This window comes from Sminthopsis crassicaudata, chromosome 2, assembly GCF_048593235.1.
Source record: "Sminthopsis crassicaudata isolate SCR6 chromosome 2, ASM4859323v1, whole genome shotgun sequence".
NCBI lineage: Eukaryota > Metazoa > Chordata > Mammalia > Dasyuromorphia > Dasyuridae > Sminthopsis > Sminthopsis crassicaudata.
In genome coordinates, this window is record NC_133618.1 from 88,159,707 (window position 1) to 88,186,416 (window position 26,710).

Here is a 26,710-nt window from a genome sequence, read left to right on the forward strand (position 1 = left end):
CCAGCAAGCAGGCTCCTGGTGAGTACTGGGTTAGTGCCTGCCTGGCCTGTGTGAGGTGGAGCCCCAGCGGCGGCGGCGGCGGCGGCGGTGGCTGGAGCTGCAGCTGCAGCAGCATCAGCAAGCAGCGGCAACAGCAGCAACAGCAGCAACAGCAGCAGCAAAACAGACCCCCGGATCCTGTGCGGATGTAAGGTTCTGGGCTTTTGGCGTTTCTCGAATACAGACTGAGGGTGAAGAAGAGCAACAAGAAGAAGGCAACGAGGGGTTGGGAGGAAGCAGTGGGAGTGTGTGTGAGTGTGTGTGTGTGTGTGTGTGTGTGTGTGTGTGTGTGTGTGTTTGCACACACACAGACACACACTCACACTCCTCTTCTCCTAGAGGAGCAGAAGCTGGATTTGCGAAGAGGATCCTAGTTACATTTTATATTGCATCCCTCCTCCCCTTCCCCATCCCTGCCCAATTTCCCTAACAACCAACCACCCCCGGCCAAAGTAATAATTTCCCGGAGATTATGTTTTTGAAAGGTAGGTAAGAGTCGGGCGCAGCGCCCACTCTTCTCCCGACACCCCCCCCTTCCCTCCTCAAACAGTCCTAGACACTAGGAGCATTAGTGAGGTGAGAGTGAGCCTATATAGTGTACATATTTGTTGTCATTTTTCCAGAGGTGTTGGGGCGAGAGAGGAGAGGATTGATTCAAAGACGGACGTCCCTCTGCTCTCCCCGCATCCCCATCCCTACCCCCCCTCCCTGTTTTCCGTTAGAAACCCAGCGAGGAAATACATGCACTCGCTGGGAATCGCCAGAGCCAGGGCAAAGCACTACAAGGTGTAGATAGAGTGTAGGCGTGTGTGTGTGCGTGAGTGTAAGCCTGAGAGAGGTGGGCGGGAGAGGGGGGACCCAGGCGTCCCCGTCCCTCCCGCCCCAAGAAGACCCCGGCCGGACCAACCCTTCCTCCCAGCTCAGAGAACCCTTGTTTATTTATCGCTGAACTCCTGGGCTGAGTGACCCCGGCTCTTTTGCTCCCTATCCCTACCCCTCACCCTCACCGGCCCGCCTTCGACCATGGTAGTTTTCAATGGCCTCCTGAAGATCAAGATCTGCGAGGCCGTGAGCCTGAAACCCACAGCCTGGTCACTGCGCCATGCGGTGGGACCCCGGCCTCAGACGTTTCTGCTGGACCCTTACATCGCCCTCAATGTCGATGACTCGCGCATCGGACAGACGGCCACCAAGCAAAAGACTAACAGCCCGGCCTGGCACGACGAGTTTGTCACCGACGTGTGCAACGGGCGCAAGATTGAACTGGCCGTCTTCCACGATGCCCCCATAGGGTACGACGACTTTGTCGCCAATTGCACCATCCAATTTGAGGAGCTGCTGCAGAACGGGAGCCGCCACTTCGAGGACTGGGTGAGAATATCCGGAGTCGGGGTCGGAGGGGGGCGGGAAGGGTCCGCTCGGAGCAGGAGTCGGGGCAGCGAACGGGCGGGGTTTTCTGGGAAAAGTGTGGCCTTGGAGCGACAGGGGTCTTTTAACTGGGGGGGGGTGGAGGTGGTACTCACTACCTGAAGCAACTTAGAGTCACTCGGGAGGGTCTCGGTGGCATTGGATACCCCATTCCCATTTTTAATAGAGAGCAGAGTGAGAGGCCTGGGACGAGGAAGCTGAACCTGGGGAATAGGAGACAGTGAGCTCCTTAAGGTTTCCTTATTCCTGTTTCCCTCTTCCTCCCACTCCCCCTCGGTCCCCACCTCCCCACTGGTTCAGGTTGGGTTGATTCCGAGATCACGTCTGGGAACTCAAAACAGCTCAAGGAACTGAAGGAAAACCAAGGCTGGTCACTCAGTACTGGTCCTCTGGCCACTTAGAGGACTGCTTCTCATTCCTGGCAGCCCCTGAAAAATGCACGTGGCTCCGCTAGCCTTCTTACGGCTTTAGGGGGTACCCGGCTTGATGATTTCATTTATCTGAAATCAAATAAACGCAGAGTGGGGTGCGTTTCAATGGAAAGCTGTTCGTTTTGGGGTTTGCTTTTTTCTTCTGTTGCTGGGTGGTTTGCTAATTTTCTGTTATCTAGGGATAGAAATGCGATCTATTTTGTGACACTCAGAATCCCTAAAACGTTAGCTGAAGCTGCTTTAAAGGAATCTCAGAGATGCTACAGTTTACCCAGAGTCTCTTGGATTGCTTCTTGGGGGAAATTGAAAAGGTTGTACTTGTGGGTAATAGAGTTTCTGTGCAGCTCTAGTTAAAGTTACATTGTTGCCCTATTTTATCTTTTAAGGTACTGTGCAATATGATACTGTTTCTAAGAGTGAGGTCTAGTTGATTGGTGAAATTGTCAAAATATTAGAATATTGGTAACAGAGCTTGTCAATGTAGAATCAGTTGAAATACATTCAACCTTGGCATTCAGAAAAAGGAGAAGGGAGCACAGTTAAGCTTCTGGTAGAGAAGTGTTAAGTTAGGAATGCTTTTCTATATTTTCAGACCATTCTACTTGTTTGCAGAGAAATGCAGGCATGAAGATTTATTTATATTTCCCAGGGTTATCATTCATATTCTTAGCAGCAAAGGGATAGATCTCTATTTCCCAAACCTGAATTTAGAAGGTTGGTAATATTTTGATTTTTAGATACAAAGACTTTTCTGTTTTATGATCCAACCTCCTAGGGGTCAAAAGTTGAATGTCAGCTAGGGTTAGTGCCATATCTATGTTTTTTTTATTCATATGTATCAGATGGGACTTGGGGAAAATGTGTGAGCCTTTTCTCTCTATGATCATGAGTGTAATGTAGACTGACTGAAACCATGGTTACTGTGATGACAAGGGAAATCCATCAAGATTCACCAGAAAAACCTTAGGAACATAGAAAGTGATAAAGATCTGGAAAAGTCAACCTGTTTCTTTCTATAAGATTTCTCTCCATCTTCTCTATATTCCTCTCAAGCTCACACTTAGCCTTTAGTCTCAACATAATAGAAATAAACTCCATTTATTTTTCTTTGTACAAAGTGATTGATTGAAAGGATTCTTTATTCCAGGATGAGGTTCTGAATATACCAAATCTATGACTTTGGATGGTTTTTAGGCGATGTGTTTTGTGATTACATAGGATAGAAGGGATTCTTTCATAAGGGAGTGCTGCTATGTTTGCAGATGAAATGGACAGGACAATAGGGAGAGCATTCACTGCTCATAGACAAACATGGCTGCTTTTGCAGGAGTGCTCTGCAAGCATGGGTTCAGACCTGTGGCGGGAGGAAATCTGCAATATTCTTCTGCTGACTGTTTTCAGTAATGGGCTTGTCTGGGAACTGTCCATGATGGAGACATGAGAAGAGACAGGGGATGGTGTAAAGGATCTGCAGGGGATGTTGAAGGATTCATGACATTGCTTCCTTAGTTTTGATCCCTGGAAGGCCCAGAATTTCTTCTGTTGGAGGGGAGAGAAGCCCTCTGCCAGAGATTTCTCAGTGCATTGTCTATAGACAAATGCCTTTTCTCTTAATAATAGTGGCATGGGCTCATACAGTCTATTGTACTTTTCAAAACAGTTTTATGACTCTTGTTGGAAAATAACTCTTCATCTCCCCCAAACCCTTCTTTCTTTTGAACTTTCTTGTTACTATTGAATATACCACCATCTTTTCAGCTACCCAGGCTCCCAATCTCAGGATCATTTTAAATTCTTCTTTCAACCTCATCCCATCTAGTCAGTATGTCACCAAATCTCATCATTTGAATCTTCATACAATCTGTCCTACATCATTTTCTCACACACAACCACCCTATTACTGGCCCTCAACACCTCTCTCTTATACTACTGTATTAGACTTCTGGTTGGTCTCCTTGTCAAATGGATTTCTACTCCAATCCATCCTTCTTACAGCTGCCAAAGTGATTTTCCTAATGAACTCTGGGGGCAATTATAAAGTTTTTTGTTTCACATTTGAAGCTCTTTCTAACTTGGCCCCTTTCTGCTTTTATAGTCTTCTTACACTGAACTTCCCCCTGAAGACTCTATAATGGCCAACTTTTTGATCTTCATATATAACACTACCTCTCAGCTCCATGCCAGCTATTGCCCTTCCTCATCTCTATTCATTAGCTTTTTTGTCTTCTTTTAAGGTATAAACTCAGCTCCCACCTTTTGCCAAAATCTCTCCTCCTCTCCCCAACTACTAGTATTTCTTCTCTGTAAATCTGCCTTATTTATTCTGTGGATATCATTTATGTCCCTAGTTATTTTCATGTTGACTCCCTAATTAGAAGGTGAGATTCTTGAAGGTAGGAACAATTCCCTCCCTCCCCCAACACTTAGCATAGTTCCTGGAACATAGTAAATGTTTAATAAATGCTAGTTGACTCACTCTATGTAATGCTATGTAATACAGGAGCTATGTAATGCATGTGTTATATTCCATTTAACAGAAGGGTAGAGAAGTTGTGATTTGCTGTAATCATCAGATGAGCCAATGACCAAGCTAAAACAAGAACCCAGGTCCCCTGGTTCCTAGCTCATTGTTCTTTTTAGTGTCCTAATCTACCTTCCTTAATTGTGCATCTTATTAAAAGGGTGCTACTTCCAAAGGGTTCTCCTATGTAAAAATGGGGGGCATAGATAAGGGTGGCAAGTACTTGAAGCAATGGGGTTAATTGTAACCCTACTGGGTAATGTCTCCTAAGATAGCTGAGTAATAGTCCCAAAGGGATAGGACATTAGAAAATATCCAGGGATCCAGGCCACTTGGCTTTGATCATCAGGAGTGGCTGAAAAGTCCATTTTGAATAGAGGGGCCTAAAGGATCATAGATATAGAGGGAATGGAAGATTACAAGCACTTATAAAATGCTGTGTGCCAGGCACTATGGTAAGTGCTTTTATAAATATTATCTCATTTTTATCCTTACAACAACTCTGAGGTGTAGGTGATTTGGTGATTTGGTGATTTGTACAGGTTAGTTGCCAATAAGTGATTGATGTTGCATTTGAACTCAGTTCTCTCTGACTCAGGCTCAGTCCTATTTTAGAGCTTAAGGAGCATCTAATCTAGTTCTTTCATTTTGTAGATAAGAGAGATTAAATAATCAAGATCACATAGTTCTTTAGTGTCAGAGTACGACTTGGGAGGGGACTTTTTGTTAGTTACTGCTTAATATTTACTTTATCTCAAATTTTTAGTGAGCAAGGGGAATAGAACACCCTCCTTTCCATTAAGGTAATCTTGTGTTTGTTGTGGGTTTAATTTTTTATTTTTGTTCAAACACTTCATTTAATCAGTACACAGAACTACCTGTGGGAAACCCCCTTTACCAATACAGATTGATAATTGCAATTTATAGTCTAAAAAAAAGTTTCCTTGGTGGGACTGAAAGGATGAGTTATGGTCATTCAGTCAGGTGACATTTGAATATAGGTCTCCTTTAAGTCTAAACTTTTTTTCTCTTAGAACTAGATGCTTTCTTTTCAGAGCATTAGACTAATTAGGCTCCACTCATTCCTTTCTACAGTCTGCAAATATCCCCACTAGTATTTACATTCTTGGAAAGCCTAATTAGAACAATACCACTAATATCACATTTAGGCAAACCAAAAACCTCATGTATCTATAGTAATCACACATTGATACCTTTTATCATTAAAAACTTGTTCTTTTTGGTTTAAATCCAGTACCCCCAACCTGATTTTTGTTTCCTCTTTTCTTCTCTCTATCATACTATCTTTCTGAAGTCTTTCCCAGTGAATTCTAACATTCCATACAAGCTTTGATGGGGCTTTTACTTTTCACCACACTCAGAATCACTATAAATTAGAGCTGGGAGGTGTATTAGAAGTCTTGAAACAGGAAAGAAACAAGTCTCTATTAAGTACCTACTATAAACCAGGCATTATATTAAGTGCTTTACAAATGTTATTTCATTTGTTATTCACATAGCTAGCTATTAAGTATCTGAGGTTAAATTTGAACTCAGGTCTTTCTGCCTCAAATATATGCATATATACATACCTTTGTGTCTTTTTCCTTACTATGTCTCTTGGCTGGAATCCCAGCTTTCAAGGTTTCTTTTGCTTTGTAAAACTTTCCTGAACTATTCAATAGTTCTATAGTGCTCATGATCTGTACCACACCTTTAGACACTTTCTCATTTGCTCTCTTTCAGAACTTGGCTCTGTCTTCTTGTTTCTTGTCCAGGGCTGGACACCTGTACTGCACCCTACATAATTGAATAGAAATGAATTTTAAGGAGCAATTGGAGAAGTGTTTCCTTGGTGCTTCATAAAACCTTCTTGTCTTTTGGGTGTTTCAGTCACACCTGACAAAATGAGGGAAAACCAAGTGAAAAGTGTCCCTCCTTTAGAAATAAGAGGCTCTAGATTCATTCACTGCTTCCTAGAGTTGTGCCTTCTCCATGAAACCTTCCCTGGTTAACATCAACAAGTCTTTATTAAGGACTTACTTTATGTTAATAGATAAGAATTAATTAATGTTTGCTAGATACTATGTTAGATATGAGTTACAAAGCCAAAGCCAAGATAGCTTCTGTCCCTAAAAGAATTAAATTCTATTATGGGGAAGTAATAGGTATATAAAAAACTAAATATTAATCATATATGTAGTCATTTTCCTGTGGGGCAAGGTTTAGGTCTAAAATAGAGGACAGTTTTTTTTTGTTTATTTGTTTGTTTGTTTTACAATAGAACAGGGGACAGAGAACCCGGTTGGGTAGGGTCAGAGTGGGATCAGGACACTAGAGGACTGGGGATGACATGCATGGTTAAGACATTATAGTGAGTGATAGCAAATCATTTAGCCCCTTTGTGCTTCAGGCAACTCTCTAGGACTTATCTGTCAAGTCATAGACCGATTTGTGGAAAGACTTTATATCGGGAGTTCTCCCCTGATCCTTTCAATTTCATTTCTGAGTAAAGCACCTGTTGTGTGCCCAGGACCATGCTAAATGTTATGGATTTTAAGAGAATAATGATGCGGTCTCTGCCCTTGCAGAGTTTATCATTTCATTATAACTGTAATAAAACAATAATTATAAATAATCTAGCAGCTCCTTATGTTATTTAGCTTGGTCTTTAGAGCCTCCAAAATCAGAATCAGTGGGATTTTATATGAAAGAAATTGTTATGTTCTTTACAGTGTCAGTTATAATGTTGATTTTCCTCCTCAAAAGTATTTTATTTTCCCAATTACATGTTAAGTTAGTTTTCAACATTCATTTTTGTAAGATTTTGAGTTCCAGATTTTCCCTCCTTTGCCTCTCCTCTTCCTAAAACAGTAAACAATCTAATATAGTTTATACATATGCAAACATATTTCCCTATTAGTCATATTGTGAAAGAAAATCAGGACAAAAGGGAAAAACCATGAGAAAGAAAAAGCAAACAAACAAAATAAAAGGTGAAATTACAAAAGCTTCACCCACAGTTCTCTCTCTGGATACAGATGACATTTTCCATCCCAAGTCTGTTGGAATTCTCTTGGATCACTGTAGAATAGTTGATATTCAATCCCAGAGCAAGAGGTAAAAAGCTTGAGATACTACGAGTGGTGGTGATGGTATAGATGTGTGGCAGGACAGTTGTGAGAACCAGGTCATATAGTAAAGAGAATTCTTGGTAGAATCTAGGGGCCTGGATAAATTTAAATGGGTGAAGCATGTTTGAGGTGTAATCCCCTTCCACTTTCAATTAGATCAGATTTCCCTTCCTGAATTCCCATGGCAAATGTTTACTCATATCCCATTTTACGAAAAAAAAAAAAAAAAACAAAACTGTAACTATGTTATACCTATAATATAGAATATTAGTTCTCCTAGGAGGTTGTACATTTCTAAATACAATTTGACAAGGAGAATGTTGGAGTCAAAGGATATGTGCTAACCCCAAGACATCATGTTAAAGATTGACATGTATTCCTTCTGCTGTCTCACATCCTCCCAGCATTCGTTAACAGGTGTATCCATTACAGGGGCTTCTGCTTTAGTGGACAGAATTTTGGATTTGGCATCAGGAAGAGCTTGGTACAGCTCTGGCCTCTAAATGCTTCTTTCTCATGGCCTCAATGTACTCCCCAGTCACTTCTGCCTCTTGAAACCTCTCGGTAGCTGCCTTCTAGACTCAGCTCAAAGGTTTTTCCTTAGGACTTTACCTGATCCTGAAGATATTTGAGCTCAATACATTAAATATTTATTAAGCACCTACTAGGTGCCAAACATTGAGTTAAGTCCTAGGGAAACAGTTAATAATAAGAAAAACAGTCCCCTCCCTTAAGGAATTTATAATCTAATGAGGGGAGACAACACACAAAAGGGACTGGAAAGGTAGAGACTAGAGGGTATTTGGAGCAGGAACATCTTATTTTATAGAATTGAAAGCAGATTGAGAGCATCAGATGCTGAGTGGAATGAGCCCCTAAACTCCTGTTTTTGTCCTCTGTAAGTTCACAAAAGTCTGGAATTGACTTAGCTGTGAATTTGTTTTTATCCCATCTACATTAGATGTAAGCCCCTTGAAGGCAGGAGCCTTTTTACTTTTGTATTTGTAGCCCAGGTGACTGGCCCATAAAAGACCTAAATAAATTCTAGTTGATTGCCTGTTTGATTGGTTGAATCTTTGTGACTGTGTGGTCCAGGACAAATCGGCCCCTTGGCATTTCAGGTACTTCTCTAGGATTTATCTGTCAAGTCATAGATTGATTTGTGCAGAGACTCTTCATACCAGGAATTCTCCCTGATCCTTCCAATTTCACTTCTGAATCGAGCACATCTTGTGTGTGCAGGATCATACTAGATGCTATGGGGGGCAAGAAAAAAAATTATGTAGTCCCTGCCCTTAGAGTTTATCATTTCATTGCAACTATAATAAGGCAATAATTACAAATAATCTAACAGCTCATCATATTATTTAGCTATAACTGTTTTGGCAGCAACAAGAACTAAAAAAGGTTGTGTTTTTTTGGGGGGGTAGCACTTGGTATTTCGCATCTAATCTCAATAAGTTCATCTAACTTTGGGCAGACAAAATTTTCTAGGGTCTTACCTACATACAACTTCTGGATCAGGCTTTGAATATTTCATATAAATAAAATATGGCTTGTGGGAACATCTTATATGTTTTTCTGCAGAATGCCTCAGGAGTGTGTATATACACACATACACACACACACATACACACACACATACACACATCTATAATATATAATTATAGTCCATTATAATGCTAATCATCAGGTAGTACCTGTTTGGGGTTCAAGTTTCTGATAGTAACCAGATGAAGTACCCCCCCCCCAAAAAAAAAAAGTCTGTGCTATGCTGAGAGAACAATAATAATATACTTAGGTTAGAGCTCACCAACTTCTACAAATGAAAGTTCTACTCTTAGGATCAGGTATCACATGATGTTTAGAAACTCAGGAAGGTTTGGAGATGTGCAGGACATCACCAGATCCCAGGGCTGGGAGAAGTTGTTTCAGAGCTAATAAAAGATCATCTTACTTTACACAATAAATAGGGAGGAGACTTACAGTACTCATTAGCCCAAGAGGTATTATAGGCTGTAAACCAAATCAGCTTCAGGCATTCTTGGATGGTGGATTTGTAAGGGTTATTATAGGAGAGGAGAAGCTAGCTGCATGATGGAGGGATTAGAATGCTGGGCTGGAAGGCAGGGAAGTTTGGGGTAAATTTCTATCTCTGACATTCCCTAGTTGTGTCACCCAGGCTAGTCATGAAAAACTCACACAGGGTAAGCACTCACTAAGTAGTCAGAAAAATGAGAGAAGGACATCTCAAGGTCTTTCTTTAAAAAACAAACAAACAAAACAACAACAACAACAACAACAAAAAACAACAACAAAAAATAAAACTTTAGAATTGATTGCATGACATGAAAGACACTGGCATAGGGCTGCCCAGTATGATGTACTCTCATCAGAGAAGGTGCTGTGCTCTTTGAGCAAAGGAGAATTGAATTAGTTCAGAATAAAAATAAAATGTGTAAAGTTAAGAGACTCCATCCCAAATGTTCTTAGGGACTATTTGTGTCTGACCTGTGGCACAGCATTGTGAACTTGCATTGGTCTGATCAGTCACAGTCAGATACACTGCAACATAGTAATTCATTTTGGTCCTCTTAGAAAATGAAGGATAACAATAACCAACCAACCAGATGGGTTTGCTTTTTAGATGGTGTTCCTCTCCTAATAAAATCAAAGGTTCTTGATATAATGTATTGAGGGAGATGAATTATTTGTGTATGTCACAAAGCTGACTTTAGGTTATCACAGATCATAACTGCTACATGGAACTACTACATGGAATTCCTAGTCTCTTTGTTTTTTTCCGCTTGCATTTTTGATTTCCTTCACAGGCTAATTGTACACTCTTTCAAAGTCCGATTCTTTTTGTACCGCAAAACAACTTTTTGGACATGTATATATATATATATATTGTATTTAATTTATACTTTAACATATTTAACATGTTTTGGTCAACCTGCCATCTGGGGGGGAAGGAGGGGAAAAATTAAAACAAAAGGTTTGGCAATTGTCAGTGTTGTAAAATAACCCATGCATATATCCGGTAAATAAAAACTATTAAAAAAAAAGAATTCTTAGTTGAGATAATTCCTAAGATTTGCTCTAGCTCTATAAAAATCTTATGTTATTTTTATAACATTTTCTTCACAACAAATCAGTAAGGTGCAGGTAGTGTGAAATCATTTCCATTTTGTAGATGAAGAAACTGAGGTTTTTCAGAGTTATTTGATTTGGCCCATATAGTTATGCAACTAGTCAATGTTTGAAGTAAAATTAAAAGCCAGGTTTCCTGGTGTTAAGTTCAGCATACTCTTCACTTCCTGCCTTTCCAAGCTTTCCATTGCAATGATCTATATATCTCGAGAAACCAATGTAGTATCAGAGGTAAGGCTAGATCTCAATCTCTTGATTCCTAGTACAGAGATTTTTTTTCCTTCAGGAATGAGTCAGGAAACTTGAATCTGGCACTGACAAATTCAGCTTTTTTTTAAAGGATTCATTACTCCTACTATATGCCAAGTAGACAAAATTATTTGGCCATGTTTGCACAGATCCTGTTCCCAAACTTTTACTTCCTCCTTGACAGCAGGAACTGTCTTTTCTCTTGTTTGTATCCCATGCCTGGCACATGGGTTGGGTGGTGGTATTTCATTCTCCAAGAGGACCAAAATGAAATCACTATTTTAGAGATAATGTATAGTGTATCCCACTGTGACTGATCTGACCTGGCACATAGTAGGCGTGTGAATATTTAATATTTATTAACTAATTTTACAGTCTCTAGGCTTGGAGGAGGTATAATGACTATGTAACTAGTAGGAATTCCTATAACTGGATAGAGAAGGGTGTATAAATTAAATCTGCAGACTTATAATGCAAAGCTCATAGATTATAATAATTAGAGATTTAGAGTTGGGAGACCTTACAGTTCAACTAGTTCAAGCCAATCATTTTACAGATAGGAAAACTGAAGATCCAGAGAAGTTCAACATCTCACTCAGGTTCACACTTAGCAAGGAGCAGAACCTAGAGGAAAGCCTCCAGTGTCCCCTAACTCTACAGCTGGACCATTTCTTTTTGTCAAGCAGCATCAGTTTTGAGGATACATGAAAATGTTCCTTTTAGAATTGTATTTTGGATGACAGAGGCCCTGAAATCACCCCATCTAGGTGATCACCTACTCTACATATATATTAAATTCTCCCTGAGCTTTCCTACATTAGCCCCAAAAGGACATGTAGCGGTTACTTTCACTGAAGGTGTCCCACCTTCACTCCCATCTCAGTGCCTAGACCATTGAGTTGGTTTAGAAATTTTTTCATTTTAAAAAAGGTGTATGTCATTTAAGTTCTAGGTAATTGAGGACTTACTATATAGAGATGACATTTTTTGCTCATTCTTGTGACTTTTCATTTGTTTTCCTCCAACACATGCTGAGCTTCTTGCTGCTTTTTGATTAGAGTGGAAGTTCATATAGGGATAATAACACTAAACACAATTTTCATTGCATCACCTGCCTCAGAGACCTAATGTATTGCTTGTCACTCTGAGGATAAAATCCAAACTTCTTAATCTGGCATTCTGAGCCCTCCAGAATCTGATTCTTGCCAACCTTTAGAGCAAGAGTAAGGATCGTCCAGCATAAGGCCCTTGAAATTATTTAGTCTGGCCCTGCCAAGGCAACTGTAGGGATTGATGAGCTAAAAGCTAGGTACAAGTTCTCCAAGTTGATAATTATGTATGGCCTCTAACAATGTTATAAATATCCAAGTGGCTGTTAGCAGAAAAAAATGGTTCCTTACCTCTGCTTTAGAGGCTTATGATTCTACTTGCCCCCAGCAGGTTGCTTTCCTCATATTCTCAAAGTTGTCTTGTACTTAAACTTTCCTACCTCAGGGATTTTGCTTACACTATTCCCAGTACCTGAGATGCTATTCTACTTTCTTCTTTTATAAAATTTACTTTTAAACCTAACGCTAACCTTTCCTTCTCTGTGAAGCTTTCCCAGGCTGAACAGTGGTTCTCCCTTCTGTAAACTCCCATTAGACTATCTCTCATTAAAAATATATATGTATTAAACTTAAAATGTAACAAAAATATAATTGAATTATAAAAATTAATTTTATTTTGTTAAATATTTTGAAATTTCATGTAAAATTTTTTTAACAATCATTTTTTAAAAATTGAGTTCCAAATTTCTCCTCTCCCATCTTTCTCCCCCAGAAGGCCACAATTTGATATGGATTCTACATGACAAAACATATTTCTTAAGCAGTAAAGGAGATATGAAAAAAAAAAGGTCAAGGCGGATTCCTGCCCTGGAGGAGCTTACTGCCTAGTAGGAAAGAGAAGACTTTTTTTATTGTTATTTTTCAGATCTGTGATTTCTTCAAAGGGATGGAGAACTCTGACTGCTAAGTCTTAAACAGTTATTGCCTGGGAGAACTGAGAACTGGCCATGTCCAGAGAAAGGATTTTATAGCACCTATCATTATTAACAATTTTTTCATATTTGTTTATTGACTGTTTTTGCAACCAAAATGTTGTAAGCTTCTTAAAGACACAATCTGTTTATCCCCCACCAATATGTGAGCCACTTTGCAAACCTGAAAGTGTTATATAAGTGCTATTATTATCTTTGCTAATAATATCATAGTAGGAAACAATGTGTGTGAGAACCTTCTCTACCAACTGATATAGCCTGTGACTTCATAGATAAATCCTAGGGAGTTGCCTGAACTTTGAGATTAAATGGTTTACTCAAGGTCCTCTAACAAAATGTTAGAAGCAATATTTGAACCCAGGAATTTTTTTCCTCCAAGACAAACATTCTATCCATCTCCATACTTTAATGACTACCATTTATATAGTACTTACTATGTGACAGGCACTTGCTAAGAGATTTACTATGATCTCATTTAATCTTCACAAATTATTATTTCATTTGATCCCCATTTTTACAGATGAGAAAAATTAAATGAACAGAGGTTTGTGTATACATATATTTACACTTGTGTGTATGTGTACACATGCACATATTATATATTTTTTGCACATTGTCTCCCCCATTAGATTGTAAGCTTTTTGAGTTCGGAGATTATCTTTTGCTTGTTTTTGTATCCCTGGACTTAGCAAAGTGACTGGCACATACTAGGTGTTTATTGTTGAGTCATTTCAATTGTGCCTGACCCTCCATGACCCCATTTGAAGTTTGCTTGGCAAAGATATTGGATTGATTTGCAATTCTTTTCTCCAGCTCATTTTGCAGATAAGGAAACTGAGGCAGATAGAGTTAAGTGACTTGCCCAAGATCATCTAGCTAAGTAAGTATCTGAGATGAAATTTGAATTCAGGTTCTCCTGATTTCAGGGCCAGCATTCCATCCATTGTACCACCTAGCTGCCCAGTAGGTGCTTAATAAATGTTTATTGAATTGAATATCATATCATATATTACCTTGATTGGACAGAATCAGATATCTAAAACTCCCAAGATGTTTACTTCCTATTTAGTCTTGAAGTGAACTTTATTGATTAGGAGCCAGTTTAATTTTGTGCATATAAAATGTAAGTGGGTGTTGAGGGGAGGAAAGAAACACTGAAAAATATAAGGGCTGTGTCTTAGAAGTCTGAATATTTCTCCTTGCATAGGCAAAGCTCTAATTTGTTCTCTGCTGCTTTTTAAAAATAAGGCATGTATGGGCCAATTTATATTTATTAGGGACCAACATTGTTCATTTATTTATTTATCACCAACTCAGCTTTACCCTTAACCAACAGTTATGTGACCTCAAACAAATTATTTAATCTTTTCTGAGTCTCAGTGCCTTTATTTATTTATTTTGTTGATAGTATTTTATTTTCCAATTACATGTAAAGATAGTTTACAACATTCACCTTATGTTTCAAATTTTTCTCCCTCCCTTCCTTACCTTCTCCTGTCCCCAAGATAGCAAGCAATCTGATATTAACCATATGCAATCTTTTAAAACATATTTCTATATTTGTCATGTTATACAAGAAAAATAAGACCAAAAGGGGAAGAAACTACTAGAAAGAAAAAACAAAATATGAACATTCAGTGTCTTTATTTCTAAAGTGAGGATAATAATAACAATGATTTATAATCTAGTGCTTCTGGAAAGGCTTCACTCACATAATTTCATCCCCATTTTACAGAGGAGGAAATAGATTCTGATGAAATGCTTTGATCAGGGTGATTCAGGTACCAAATAAGAAAGCTTGGGTTCAAATAGAGGTCTTCATACTTCCAAATCTGGTGTACTTTCCCCTAAAAATCCTGTTTCTGTTAACAGATGGCTGTAGGTATGAAATGAGATAGTAGAATTAAAATTTTTATGAAAAGGTTGATTATTGTATACATTTAAGCAATAATTGGTTAGCATTTGGGAGAAGACATGTTTGAGAAGGTATTTTTATCTACAGTTTACAGACAGAGAAACTGAGGTCATAGAGTTGATTGACATATTAGATGGCAGGCTAAGTTTAGAAGTCTGATTTCCAGTATTTCTAGGTGAGGCTCTGAAATCAAACTGTACTTGGATTTCTCATCACTCTTAGTTTCTACATTATCTAGATTTCCTTACTGGCAACTTTGTTTATCACCCCCCCCCAATTACCTTGTGTTTTGTATATGTGTGTATGTGTTCATATTATCTTCCACCTCATATGTACATTCTTTGAGAGAAGGGACTGTTTTGTTTTTGTCTTTGAATTCACAGTTCACAGTGGGTTGCCTGAAACACAGTAGGAGCTTAATAAATAACTGTTGATTGATTAAAATTAAAATTGCAAGTGAAAGTTATAAAACTCCTTTATTAAGAAACTCCTCCTTCTGCACCCTAAGTAGAAGTTCAACATCTCTTTCCCTCTACTTTCTTATTCCCTTCTCCCTCCACCTCCCCAGTTTATCATTGTTTATTGAATTGACTATGTACAGAACACCATAAGGGAAACTATTTTAAGGGGTAAGGGGGAGGAAGGCAGATAAGACAGTGATTCTGAAACAAGCAGGAAAATGGTGTCATGTGGCTGTCACCTTGTGAAGCAGAGCCAGGCTCAGCAGTTTTTCTCCAAGGTTTCTCCACAAAATGAATCTCTTTATTCACCATCCAAAGAGCCAGATTCTAGATCCTTCTAAGGTTGTTATTTCTCTTAGAGGAAGAAATTATGTACCTTCAGAAGACACAGATTAAGATCCTTTGGATTCTAGGAGATTATGTAGTCATCTAGTCATTATATTGTTTTACAGAGAAGGCAGGGGGCTTTGTTGGCTGGACCCAATCTAATTCAATGTAGGCAGTACTCCTGGGGTGCCTTTTATGTCCCTAACACAGCTGGACACTGGGAAGAAATGGGAGAAGACATAGTACCTGACCTCCAGGAACATAACATGAACACATGAGACAGAGAACAACATAAAAGAGATTAAAATCAAGGAGCAGCTGAAATGTGATTTAGGGCTAGCGTGGATGTTTCATACAATTGGACCTCACAGCTCAGAAGCTGTTTGCCGGTGAACAGGCCCACCCACCTATAGACAGAGGCAGAGATGGGAGAACCTATTTCCTCCTTGTTTGTGTGTTTATGTGTGCATGTGTGGGTGAGGCAGAATTTGAGGTATGTGGGTACTACATGTGCCCTTTAAAGATTTTAAATGGATTAGTAATTCTGATTTGGCATTCTGTGGTGTGTGTGTGTGTGTGTGTGTGTGTGTGTGTGTGTGTGTGTGTGTTAGACAAAAGATTTTGCAGGGAAGTAAACTTTTGGCTCTGAAGAAATAATATAATTCACATTTATATAACACTTTATGTACTTTCCTCAATAACCTTGGAAGGTTGATTGTGCAAGTAGTAAGTACTATATTTTTTTTTTTTTTTGGTGAGGGGAAGCAAACTGGGAAGTCCCCTTGATAATGTGAATTGGCAATTGAAAGATTTAGAGTGCTGCTGCCTGGGACATGAAAGGTTAAGGAACTTTTCCAGAATCCCAGAGTTAATACATGTATCACAGGTTTTGAACTCAGATTTTCCAGACTCCAAGGCGGGTTCTCTATTTGCTCTGTTGGCTGCCTCTCAGGGATTGTTATTATTTCCTCATTTGATAGATGAGAAAACCAAGATTCAGATAGGTTTAACCACTTGCCTACCACCATATAAATAGGAAGTAATAGAGTACAGATCCAAACCTGGGTCCAGAGCTCTTTCCATTTCACCATGTCATATTTCTTCGATTATATTTGCATCTCTAATGCCTGGCACTAGTAAGTAGTAGCAGGTACTACTAAAAACTTATTGATTGATGGATCTAGGAATTCCACAGCATTGAATGATCATTCCTGTCTGCTATTCCATGTCCACTTGAATGATGGTGATACATTTGTATAACACTTAAAATATAATACTTAAAAGTTCCCCCCCCCTCTTCATTTGATGGTAACACCTTGGTATGTAGATAGAGCAGTCAATATTATCCATACTTAACAGATGAAGAAAGGAAACTTTTGAGAATTAAACAGCTTTTGTTGTGATTTGTTCTTTGTTCTTTATTTGCAAGACAACTGGGGTTAAGTGACATACTCAGGGTTACACAGCTAGTGAGTAAGTGTCTGAGTCTGGATCTGAACTCAGATCCTCTTGTCTCCTGGACCAATGCTCTATCCACTGTGCCATTGTCCTTAAAGGTAACCAGGATATCAGGAAACTGATGCTATGACATGCAAGTGAATTAGATGTAAGTGAGGGAGAGCTGTGCAAGGTCACCAACCTCATTTTCTGCACCAGAGACATCTGGGACTAGTGACCAGATATAGATCAGGATGACTGGAGATGTCTTTGGGATTCAGTTGGAGATTTTGGTCTTTTTAAGGTCTTTTCCAGATATAGACATATCAGAACACAGGTCACCTGATTCTTCTTCGAGTGCTCAGTTTCCTTCATGTGCCTATTTGTCATCAACAGCATCAGTTTTTAGGACCTTTTATGGAATGAATTTACAGAATGTTTTATAAAAATAACTTCCTTAAAATTTTGCTTTTCTATAGATATAGTTGGATGGTTTGTATTGTGGGATCCAAGGGATCACTACACTAACTCATTGGTTTATTACAATTATGCTTTGTACCACATATTTAAATGTCTCAATAAACTCTCATCTCCTGGAGTCTTTCCTGAGATCCTCTCAAGTTGTCTTAGGAGGACAACTGCTTTACCCCCTTATTTTTTCTTTTTGTTCATTTCATAGCAATTTTCTGTTTGTTTGAGGAGGCAATTGGGAGAGCCTGGAAAGTTCTGACCTATTCCACCATCTTCCCAGAATGTTTTATCTTGAAAGCACTTTCCATGCAATTAAGTACAACAAGTCTTTATTAAATGCTTTCTCTGTGTCAGGCACTATGCTAGGCACTGGAGAGACAAAAATGCCTACTAAGACCTTATATTTTTAGCAGAGAGGATAACCGAGGACCATGGGATGAATATTTTATGCACATCCATAAATAAAAACAAAATATTTGCAAATTAATTTCCTGAGACAGAATAGTAATAACCAGGAAAATCAGGAAAGGTTTCTTGTAAAATGTGGGACTTTAGCTGAGACCTGAAAAGCAATGGGGATAACTAGAAATTGAGATAAAAGAGAGAGAGGATTCTAAGTATGATGAATACTATGTAAAGACATGGATGTAAGAGATAAAATGTGCAAGGAGTACATCGGGCAGGCCATTTTGTATGGTGAGAGGAATTAATGTGAAATGTAGCTTTAAAAGAAAGGCTGGACCCAGACTACGAAGGACTTTTAATGTCAGTTAGAGAAATTTGTATTTTATCCCAGAAACAATAGGGAGCCACCATAGTGTCTTGAGCAGAGGAGTGACACAATTAAGTCTGAATTTTAGAGATGTCAATTTGGCAGCTGTGTGGAAAATCTTTTGAGAGGAGACAGGAGACCAGTTCAGAACCTCTTGAAATAGTCCAGGTAAGAATTGGTAAAGGCCTGTAGTAGGGTACAGTTGAAAGTACAGTTGAGTGAATGTGAGTTGTTAGCTGACATTACATTAACATAATAGGTACTTAATCAATGCTTGTGGATTGGATTGGATTATAAAATAAAACCACTAAAATATTTGTTTATAACCACTAACATGAATTTCCATTTTTGCCACTTGGCAAGCATATGCTATTCGGTCAAAATATCAGGGGTAACTTTTTTTTTTCTTTATTGAACAATCTGAAAACCAACAAGAGAGATGAGGAAACTACCTGAGAAGCAGGACCTGCACAGTCACATAGTTAGTAATTCCACAGCTATAAGCTAGGTCTCCCAACTCCTAGCCTGATGGGTCCCTTCATTTCACCATAAAGCCTTGACTTATAGTTATCAAGCTGTCAGTCATTTGTGGTACAAAGGGCTCTCAATTTGGAGCTGGTGCACTCTCCTGTGATTCTTTGCAGCTTATCACGCTTGTGGAACCTTGGTGGTGTAAAATAATTTCTGAGAGATTCCATTTCCTTACTTGTACAATGGGAATGATATTTGCCTCTTGTAACTCACAGGGTTTCTGGGAAGACCAAATGAGATAAGCTAACATTAATTACCTACTCTGCGCTAGGGCAGTATGCTAAACTCTGAGGTTACAAAAAGAGGAAAAAGACAAAAGAATAAAAGACTCAAAGAACTAACCATATAATGGAGTATTATCCTTCCATCCTTCTAGATTCTTTTTTTTTCTTTCCTCCTTCTTCTTGCAGCTTGCATCAGTGTCATGATTATTACCAGTAGTAAAAGAGTAATTAATATTAATTTGATTCTGTGTTTTTGTCCCTATAGGTTGGGGTGGGGGGGAGGAACCCATGAATTCAGTCAGATGAGTATTGCTAAGATATAAACTGATAAAATTGGTGATTCTATGTGTAGAATGAGTCAGACACCTGCTTATCCATCACTTAAGGATTGCCTTATATATTTCCTAGGAGGAAGAAGGAACCTTTGAAACAGGAAGGAAAAATGCTCTGGTGGCGGAGAAAAATACCTTGATTCTAGACTCTTATGGGAAAATATTGACTTCACTTTCCCTTTTTTCCTTCCCTTCCTATTGAAAATGCTAAGACTGAAATTGGCAAAAGGGGGTTTGCAAGTTTATTGTTATTCATTGGTAAGTTCTCTTAAGTGGGGAAAAGATATCTTTTTGATGGGAGAATACTTTAGTTCAAACAAAATGCTTAGAGTTGACCTTGGCAAGGGCAACAGGATTCAAATGAGGAGAACTTGCTGACTGATCTTTCCTAAGTCCATTTATGCTCTGAGTGTAGCTGCTGACATATTTATAAGAACATTTGTAACAAAATGCTCTAGTTCCAAAGACTAGTTCTCAGAGGATTATATGAGATGAGGCCCAAGGTTTACACGTTTCCTTGCCATGATACTTTAACCAGACTTAACCAATGTAACCCCAGGTAAAATGGAATTGTTGTATTATCTTCTCTTTGAAAGTATTTGGGATTTGGAGGTTTTATGCTAATCATTCCAAAAAACAAAAACAAAAGATTGGCTGTCTCATTCTTTCTCCCCAACCTCACACCATTTGAGATTGCCATTTCATTTACTCTTATTATAAAAAGCTTGAAGTGAAGAAAACTTTGTGATAAGCTGGATATAGAGATTGTATTACCATTGAGAACCTCTACAAACTATGAAATTTCAGTGCACTTTGTATTCCCTGTCAACATCATCATCTCTTTTCTTTGTAAAGATCTGATATTCTCTTTTTTCACTTGACTGTGAGTCTAAAGTATCTGATTAAGCAGTACTATTACATTGAATTCTTAGGGACTGAATATGTTTCTTCTCTCAGGGAATTGTATTTTTAAGGAAAAGCTAAAGAAGGATAAATCTTGATCCAAAGGAATGAATCCTTATTTGCAAAATCTGAAATACCAATACTATCTTGGGTGGGAGGGCAGAGCTCTTTTTGAGCAAGTGGAACCTGTAAAAACTTCCTTCTCAAACCTTGATGGCTATTTTCATGAATGAAATTATACTTTCATTTTGAGGTTCAAGACCATGTTTTCAGATTTATGTAGTAGGCAAGACTTCTCATGGCTGTACCAGTTGATATAGATGATAGACTTGGAAGTGGTCTTAGAAAGAGAATCCAACCTTTTCACTTGACAGATGAGGAAACTGACTTGTCCACAGTTATAGAGCTAATAATGACCTGAAACAGGATATGTTTCTGAAGAAACTCCTATTTTTAGGATCTTAGGATCATAGACTTAGAGCTGGAAAGAAAACTTCCTTTTAAAAAATTAATTTAATTTTTATTTAGCAAAAATCCACCTTCCCTACCTCCTATCTATTCTCTTTTTCCCAAATGAAAAATAAAGACAAACAAAATGCTGGTCACAAATGTACTTAATCAAAAAAAAATAAATTTTCACAGTGACCATGTAAAAATAAGATGTCACAATCTGCATCCTGAATCCATTACCTTTCTATTGACAATGGGTAGCATGCCCATAATCAGTTCTCTGGAATTATGGTTAGTCATTGTACTGATCACAGTTCTCAAGTCTTTCTAAGTTGTTTATCTTGACAGTGGTGGTATTATTCTGCAAATTGCTTTCCTGGCTCTGCTCACTTTACTCTACATCAGTTATAGATTTCTCTGAAACCATTCCCATCATCATTTTTTATAGCATTGCAGTATTCTATTACATTCATGTAACATAACTTGTTCAGCCATTCCCTAATTGATGGATGGATATTCCCTTAGTTTCTTGTTTTTTGCTGCTACAAAAAGAGTTGCTATAAATATTTTCATACATTTTGTCCTTTTCCTCTTTCTCTGATCTCTTTGGGGGTATAGATTTAGTAATGGTATCGCTATGTGAAAGGGTAAACATGGGTTAATAACATTTTGAGTGTGGTTCCAAATTGCTTTCCAGAATGACTGGATAGATTCACAGCTCTACTAACAGTGCACTAATGTTCCTGTTTTCCACAGCTCTGTCAGTATTTGTTATTTTCCATTTTTTTGTCAACTTCACCAGTCTAATGGTTGCAAGGTGGAGTCTCAGATTGTCTTAATTTGCATTTCTCTAATTGGAGAATTTTTTTCTTATGGCTATTGATAGCTGAGATTTTTTTTTTCTCTGAAAATTGCCTGTTTCTATCTTTTTTGACCATTTATCAGTTAGGGAACAACTAGGCATACCTATTTCTAAGCCAAATGCTGATGGCTTTTTAAAAAATTAAAGTGTTTTTTTTAAATTTTCAAAACATATGCCTGGATAATTTTTCAACATTAACCCTTGCAAAACCTTGTGTTCCAATTTTCCCTCCATTCCTCCTCCTCCCCTAGATGGCAAGTGATCCAATATATGTAAAGCCAGTTAAAAATATGTTAAATCCAATATATGTATTATGCTTCACAAGAACAATCAGATCAAAAAGGAAAAAATGAGAAAGACAACAAAATGCAAGCAAACAAGAATAATAATAATAGGTGAAAATACTATGTTGTGATCCACACTCAGTCCCCCCAGACCTCTCTCTGGGTCTAGATGGCTCTCTCCATCACAAGATCAATGGAACTGGTCTGGATCATCCATTGTTGAAAAGAGCCATGTCTGCTGATGACTTTTCCACCCCAGTAAGAATTCAGCTCAAAGATTATTGGGAAGCTATCAAATATAGCTCAAAGCAAAGACTGAAAGAGAAACTGACCAGTTTCTATTGTGGAAAGGCCCCTATAAAAGGAGGAGGAGGTTGAAAAGAGATTATGATGTGATATGGTTGAGAAACAGGTTTGTTTTTTTTTCCCCAGACAAAAATGTAGCTATATCACATCTGCTGCCAACACCAAATTTTGGCATTGTGAGATAAGGCACATTTCAGTCAGTCAACAGTCACTTATTAAGTGCCTACTATGTGCCTGGCATAGTGTAAGTAGTGCGGATATAAAAAGGGGCAATAGACAAATCCCTACCCTCAAAGAGTTCACAATCACAAAACAACCAAGTATTAAAAAATATATTCAAGATAAATAAGAAATAAATAAGAAAGAGAAGGCATTAGGATTAAGAGAAGTTAGGAAAGATTTCCTATGTAAAAGATGGGGCTTTAGTTGGGACTTAAAGGAAACTAAAAGATGGAAATGAGGAGGGAAAAGCATTCTAGGAAGGGAAAACAGCCAGAGAAAATGCCCAGAATCAAGAATTGGAAAGTCTATAGAATGAAGAATGCATTGCAAAGTTAAGATATATATCAATCTTACTTGCCTTACTTGACCTAGATGAGTCAAGGGATGGGGGGAAGGAGGGGAAAATCTGAAACACAAGACTATGCAAGGGTCAATGTTGGACAATATCCATGTGTATGTTTTGAAAATAAAAAACTTTTAAAAAAAGATATATATCAATCAAGCAGTCACTCATCCAGGCAGCTACCTACAATGTGTCTAATCTCATTGGAAAAGCGTCATAAGAAATACAAGAAATAGTCATTGTCACTGAGTTTATAATAATACTGGTCCTGGTCTTGTAAATAGTATATAGACACAGTAAATAGATTAATAATTGTTTGGGGAAAACTGGATAAAGACAGATATCCAGAAGTGATTAGTCTTTCTAGTTGTGTGACCTATGGCTATGGCATTTAAATTCTCAGAACCTCAAAGTCCTTATCTGTAAATTGAGGAGAATAATAATAATAATAATAATAATAATAATAATAATAATAATAAGTACCTCACAGGCTTGTTGTAATGATGAAATGAGACAAGGCTTATAAAGCATTTTACAAACTTTGCAAAATGTTCTAAGTGTGAAGTTCTGTTATTATTTCATTAGTGGAACAATTTTGTGCTTGAATTATCCCTAATTGTTTCAAGTTCTACATCTCTACGTCCATTTGTCCCTGATAGACATAATCTGCTTCAATTTTACTGAGTGGAGATCCTCTCCACTGCCTTCCCTGGGGAAGGAAAGACCAGACTGAGGCTAATGGACAGTATTAGTGTCAGTATAGGTGACTTGTGTTCAATATGGGTGTGTTTCCTGTTCAGGCAGGCAGTGACCCAGGGCTAATGAAGGAGGAGCAGATTATATGAACTGGAAGAATATGTGGTAATGTTCCACAGACAGATTCTCATGAGGAAAGTGTACTATAAGTCATATACAACTTTCCTCTTCTCACCTCCACCCCCCAACTCATAAAAGTATCTAAAGTAAAACTTGCTCTTTAGCAAGATTTTAAAAATTAGGCAAGAGGGAAAATATCTTCTGTCATTTTTTTCATTTTTTTAGCCAGTTGGTCTGGTAGATTAACTCTGTTCCCTACTTGTCTGACCCACATCCTAATCTCAGTCAATCATCTGAGTCCTCCAGAAGGGTGACAAATGATTCCAATGTGAGGTCTCTTTGCTTTCCATCCATCTTGTACCATAGCACACCAGAGAGATCTATTACTACTTTTTCTTGGAAAATAAATTCACCTTCATTTTCCCTTTTAGGATTGGAATGAATCTCAGTGAATCATTATGGCTGCATTGAACAAATTCTTCTGGATATTGGCTAATTTGAAACCAGTAGGACAAGTTTTTAAAGGCTCTGTGGTTTGGGGTAATTCAGAGGTACATTTCTCAGGTTATTACCTCTCCCCTTCACTCTTTTATGCTACTTTCCATGCCAGCTCCATTTAGATGGCATTTTTTCAGCCTCATCTTTTAGGGAGAGGTGAAGGGAAGGCAAGGAGAGGTGGAGATTATTCTGCGGACCAGAGATTTCTTCTGTCAACCCGGCGACTACTCAGAATTCTCATCTTTTTGAGGAGATGAGCCAGGAGCTGGCTTTTGGTTCCATGGGACTTTAGCTCCTGAGATGATTTCCATCATGTACTCCCTTTCACCAGAGTAGCTGTTCCCTTTCTAGGCCGGGGTTATGGAGATATAGATTGGCATTGGGCTTTAACAAAACTATGGGCTGACACTGGCCTTCAACTATGGGTTTTATAGCTGTTGGTCCATATCATAGGGCGCTTGAGTGGACACTCTCAGAGGAGTTAAAGATATCTCAAAAGGGTTGATTTGAGGGCATCACTCCAGATCTAAGAAGAGCTGCCAGGTCTTTTGGTGGATATGTGTGCTTTCTTCTCCTCTGTTTCACTCCTCCAGCTTCTACTCTCTTCCTGCTCCCAGTCTTCGCTCCAGTTGTTTTTTTGGGATTTACATGCTTTATGACTTTGAGCTGCCTTGAGGCTATAATACACAGGTTTCTTCAGGCCTTCCACTCAGTCTGCTCCCAAGAAATTCTTTCCACACAGGGGAAGCAGAACAAGAATTGAAGTCTCATGCCATAAAGGGATTTTTAAAACAAAACCTTACAATGAAACATTTCAAATAGTTTTTAAAATGATCCTAAAAGTCTTACCTTTCTTTTTTTTTCTTTGATTCTTTAAATCAGAGTTTAAATGATTTGTCCAGAGTCATACAGCTAGTAAGTGTCTGAGGCTAGATTTGAACTAAAGTCCTCACCTCAGGAGCTGGTGCCCTATCCATTGCGTCCCTTAGCTGCTTCAAAAGCTTTTCTTAATACTAGGCTCTGAGAGGCATCAATGAGGATTGTATGTATGTCTCTATGTTAAACTATGTTACATATAGATGTGTATAAAAGCAGTATGCTGTTAAATATTTAACAACTAGCTTTCTTAAGGGGAAATGTATACCTGATACTCTTATAAGTTTAACCCACATTATTAATATTTTATCTATCACTTTCTTAAGTATGTTGTCAGTCAGTCATTTTTCAGTCATGTCTGACTCTTCATGACCCTATTTAGGTTGGGTTTTTTTTTTTTGGCAAAGATACTGAGGTATCTTGCCATTTCCTTCTCCAGTTCATTTTAGAGGAAACTGAAGCAAACTGGCTTAAATGACTTGCCCGGGGTCGCACAGTTAGTAAGTGTCTGAAGCCAGATTTGAACTCTGGAAGATGTCTTCATGACTTCTGGCTGGGCACAATATCTCTGTTGCCATGTAGTTGCCCCTTTTTAAGTCTAGACAAGCAACAAAACATTAATTCAAGCTCTGATTTGCTAATTTCTGAAGTACCAATGTTTTCACTGAAAATTTAACAACCAGCTCTTGAGTTCAAACTGGCTTCAAAATATATATAGATATTTAATTTATACTTTCACATATTTAACATGTATTGGTTAACCTGCCATCTGGGGGAAGGGGTGGGGGGAAGGAGGGGAAAAGTTGAAACAAAAGGTGTTGCAATTGTCAATGCTGGAAAATTACCTATGCATAAAATTTTTGTAAAAATAAAAAAAAATTATATATATATATATGAAGAGGAAAGAAGAAAACTCCAGTGGGTATGGGAATCTACTTGTTAGCTCAACTGTAAGAAGGGAAGCAGCAAGTGAGGAACAGATAACAACTGCATCTTCAAAAAAGTCACATATTGGTATCTTAATGAATCCACATTATTTTCAAAGTTGGGATGCTTAGATATTATGAATGTATTCACAGGAAGCCCTTCCTCATCTTCAGTAATTGCAAACAAAATACAAACTGACCATGAGTAAAGTGGTGGAACAAGGAATGAAACAAAGTGGAAAGAGATCTGGCTTCCAATGCTACCTTGGCCCTATACATCTTGCGTGAGTTTGGCCAAAGCGCCCATCTCATCTCTCGATTTCGGTGGAGGGTCCCTTTTAGCTCAAAGTCAGACTCAGAGCTATGTCATTAGCATTTAGACTTCAGTTGTGAGTTCTTTTTAGCTGTAAGTCAGTGATCTCAAGAGTGGTGACCCAAGCATTAGGACAGAGCCACCTACCTCTTTCCTTCTTGACTTCTGGGTGGTCATTCTATAGAAGTTGAGGTAAGAGTGGCTCCAGTGGCTGGACAAAAGAGTCGTAAAACTCCTGCTCAGTTCTCTTCTCCCAGTCAGTTGCCCTGGAAACGGCAAACAAGATATTTTCCTTGTTATTGAACATTCAGTTCCTTCCTATACCTAGCCCAGGATCAAGGGACTCATTATGTGTTAGACTAGTTAGAAACTGATTGATAAGAATACTGCTTTATATTGTTAAATTGTTTTAAGTTCGCAAAACACTTTTCCCATCCGTTGTCTT

General features: G+C 38.4%; 1 protein-coding gene across 1 annotated transcript in view; it reads left to right on the plus strand.

Annotated features, from left to right (window-relative positions):
- Window positions 1–345: 345 nt before the first annotated feature.
- PRKCE (protein kinase C epsilon) overlaps window positions 346–26,710 on the plus strand; it is a gene marked incomplete in the record, with an annotated part of 664,757 nt that continues 638,392 nt past the window's right edge. Inside the window, 1 exon segment of the mRNA XM_074286727.1 lies at window positions 346–1,410. Within this exon segment, the coding sequence (XP_074142828.1) occupies window positions 1,063–1,410 (348 nt within the window).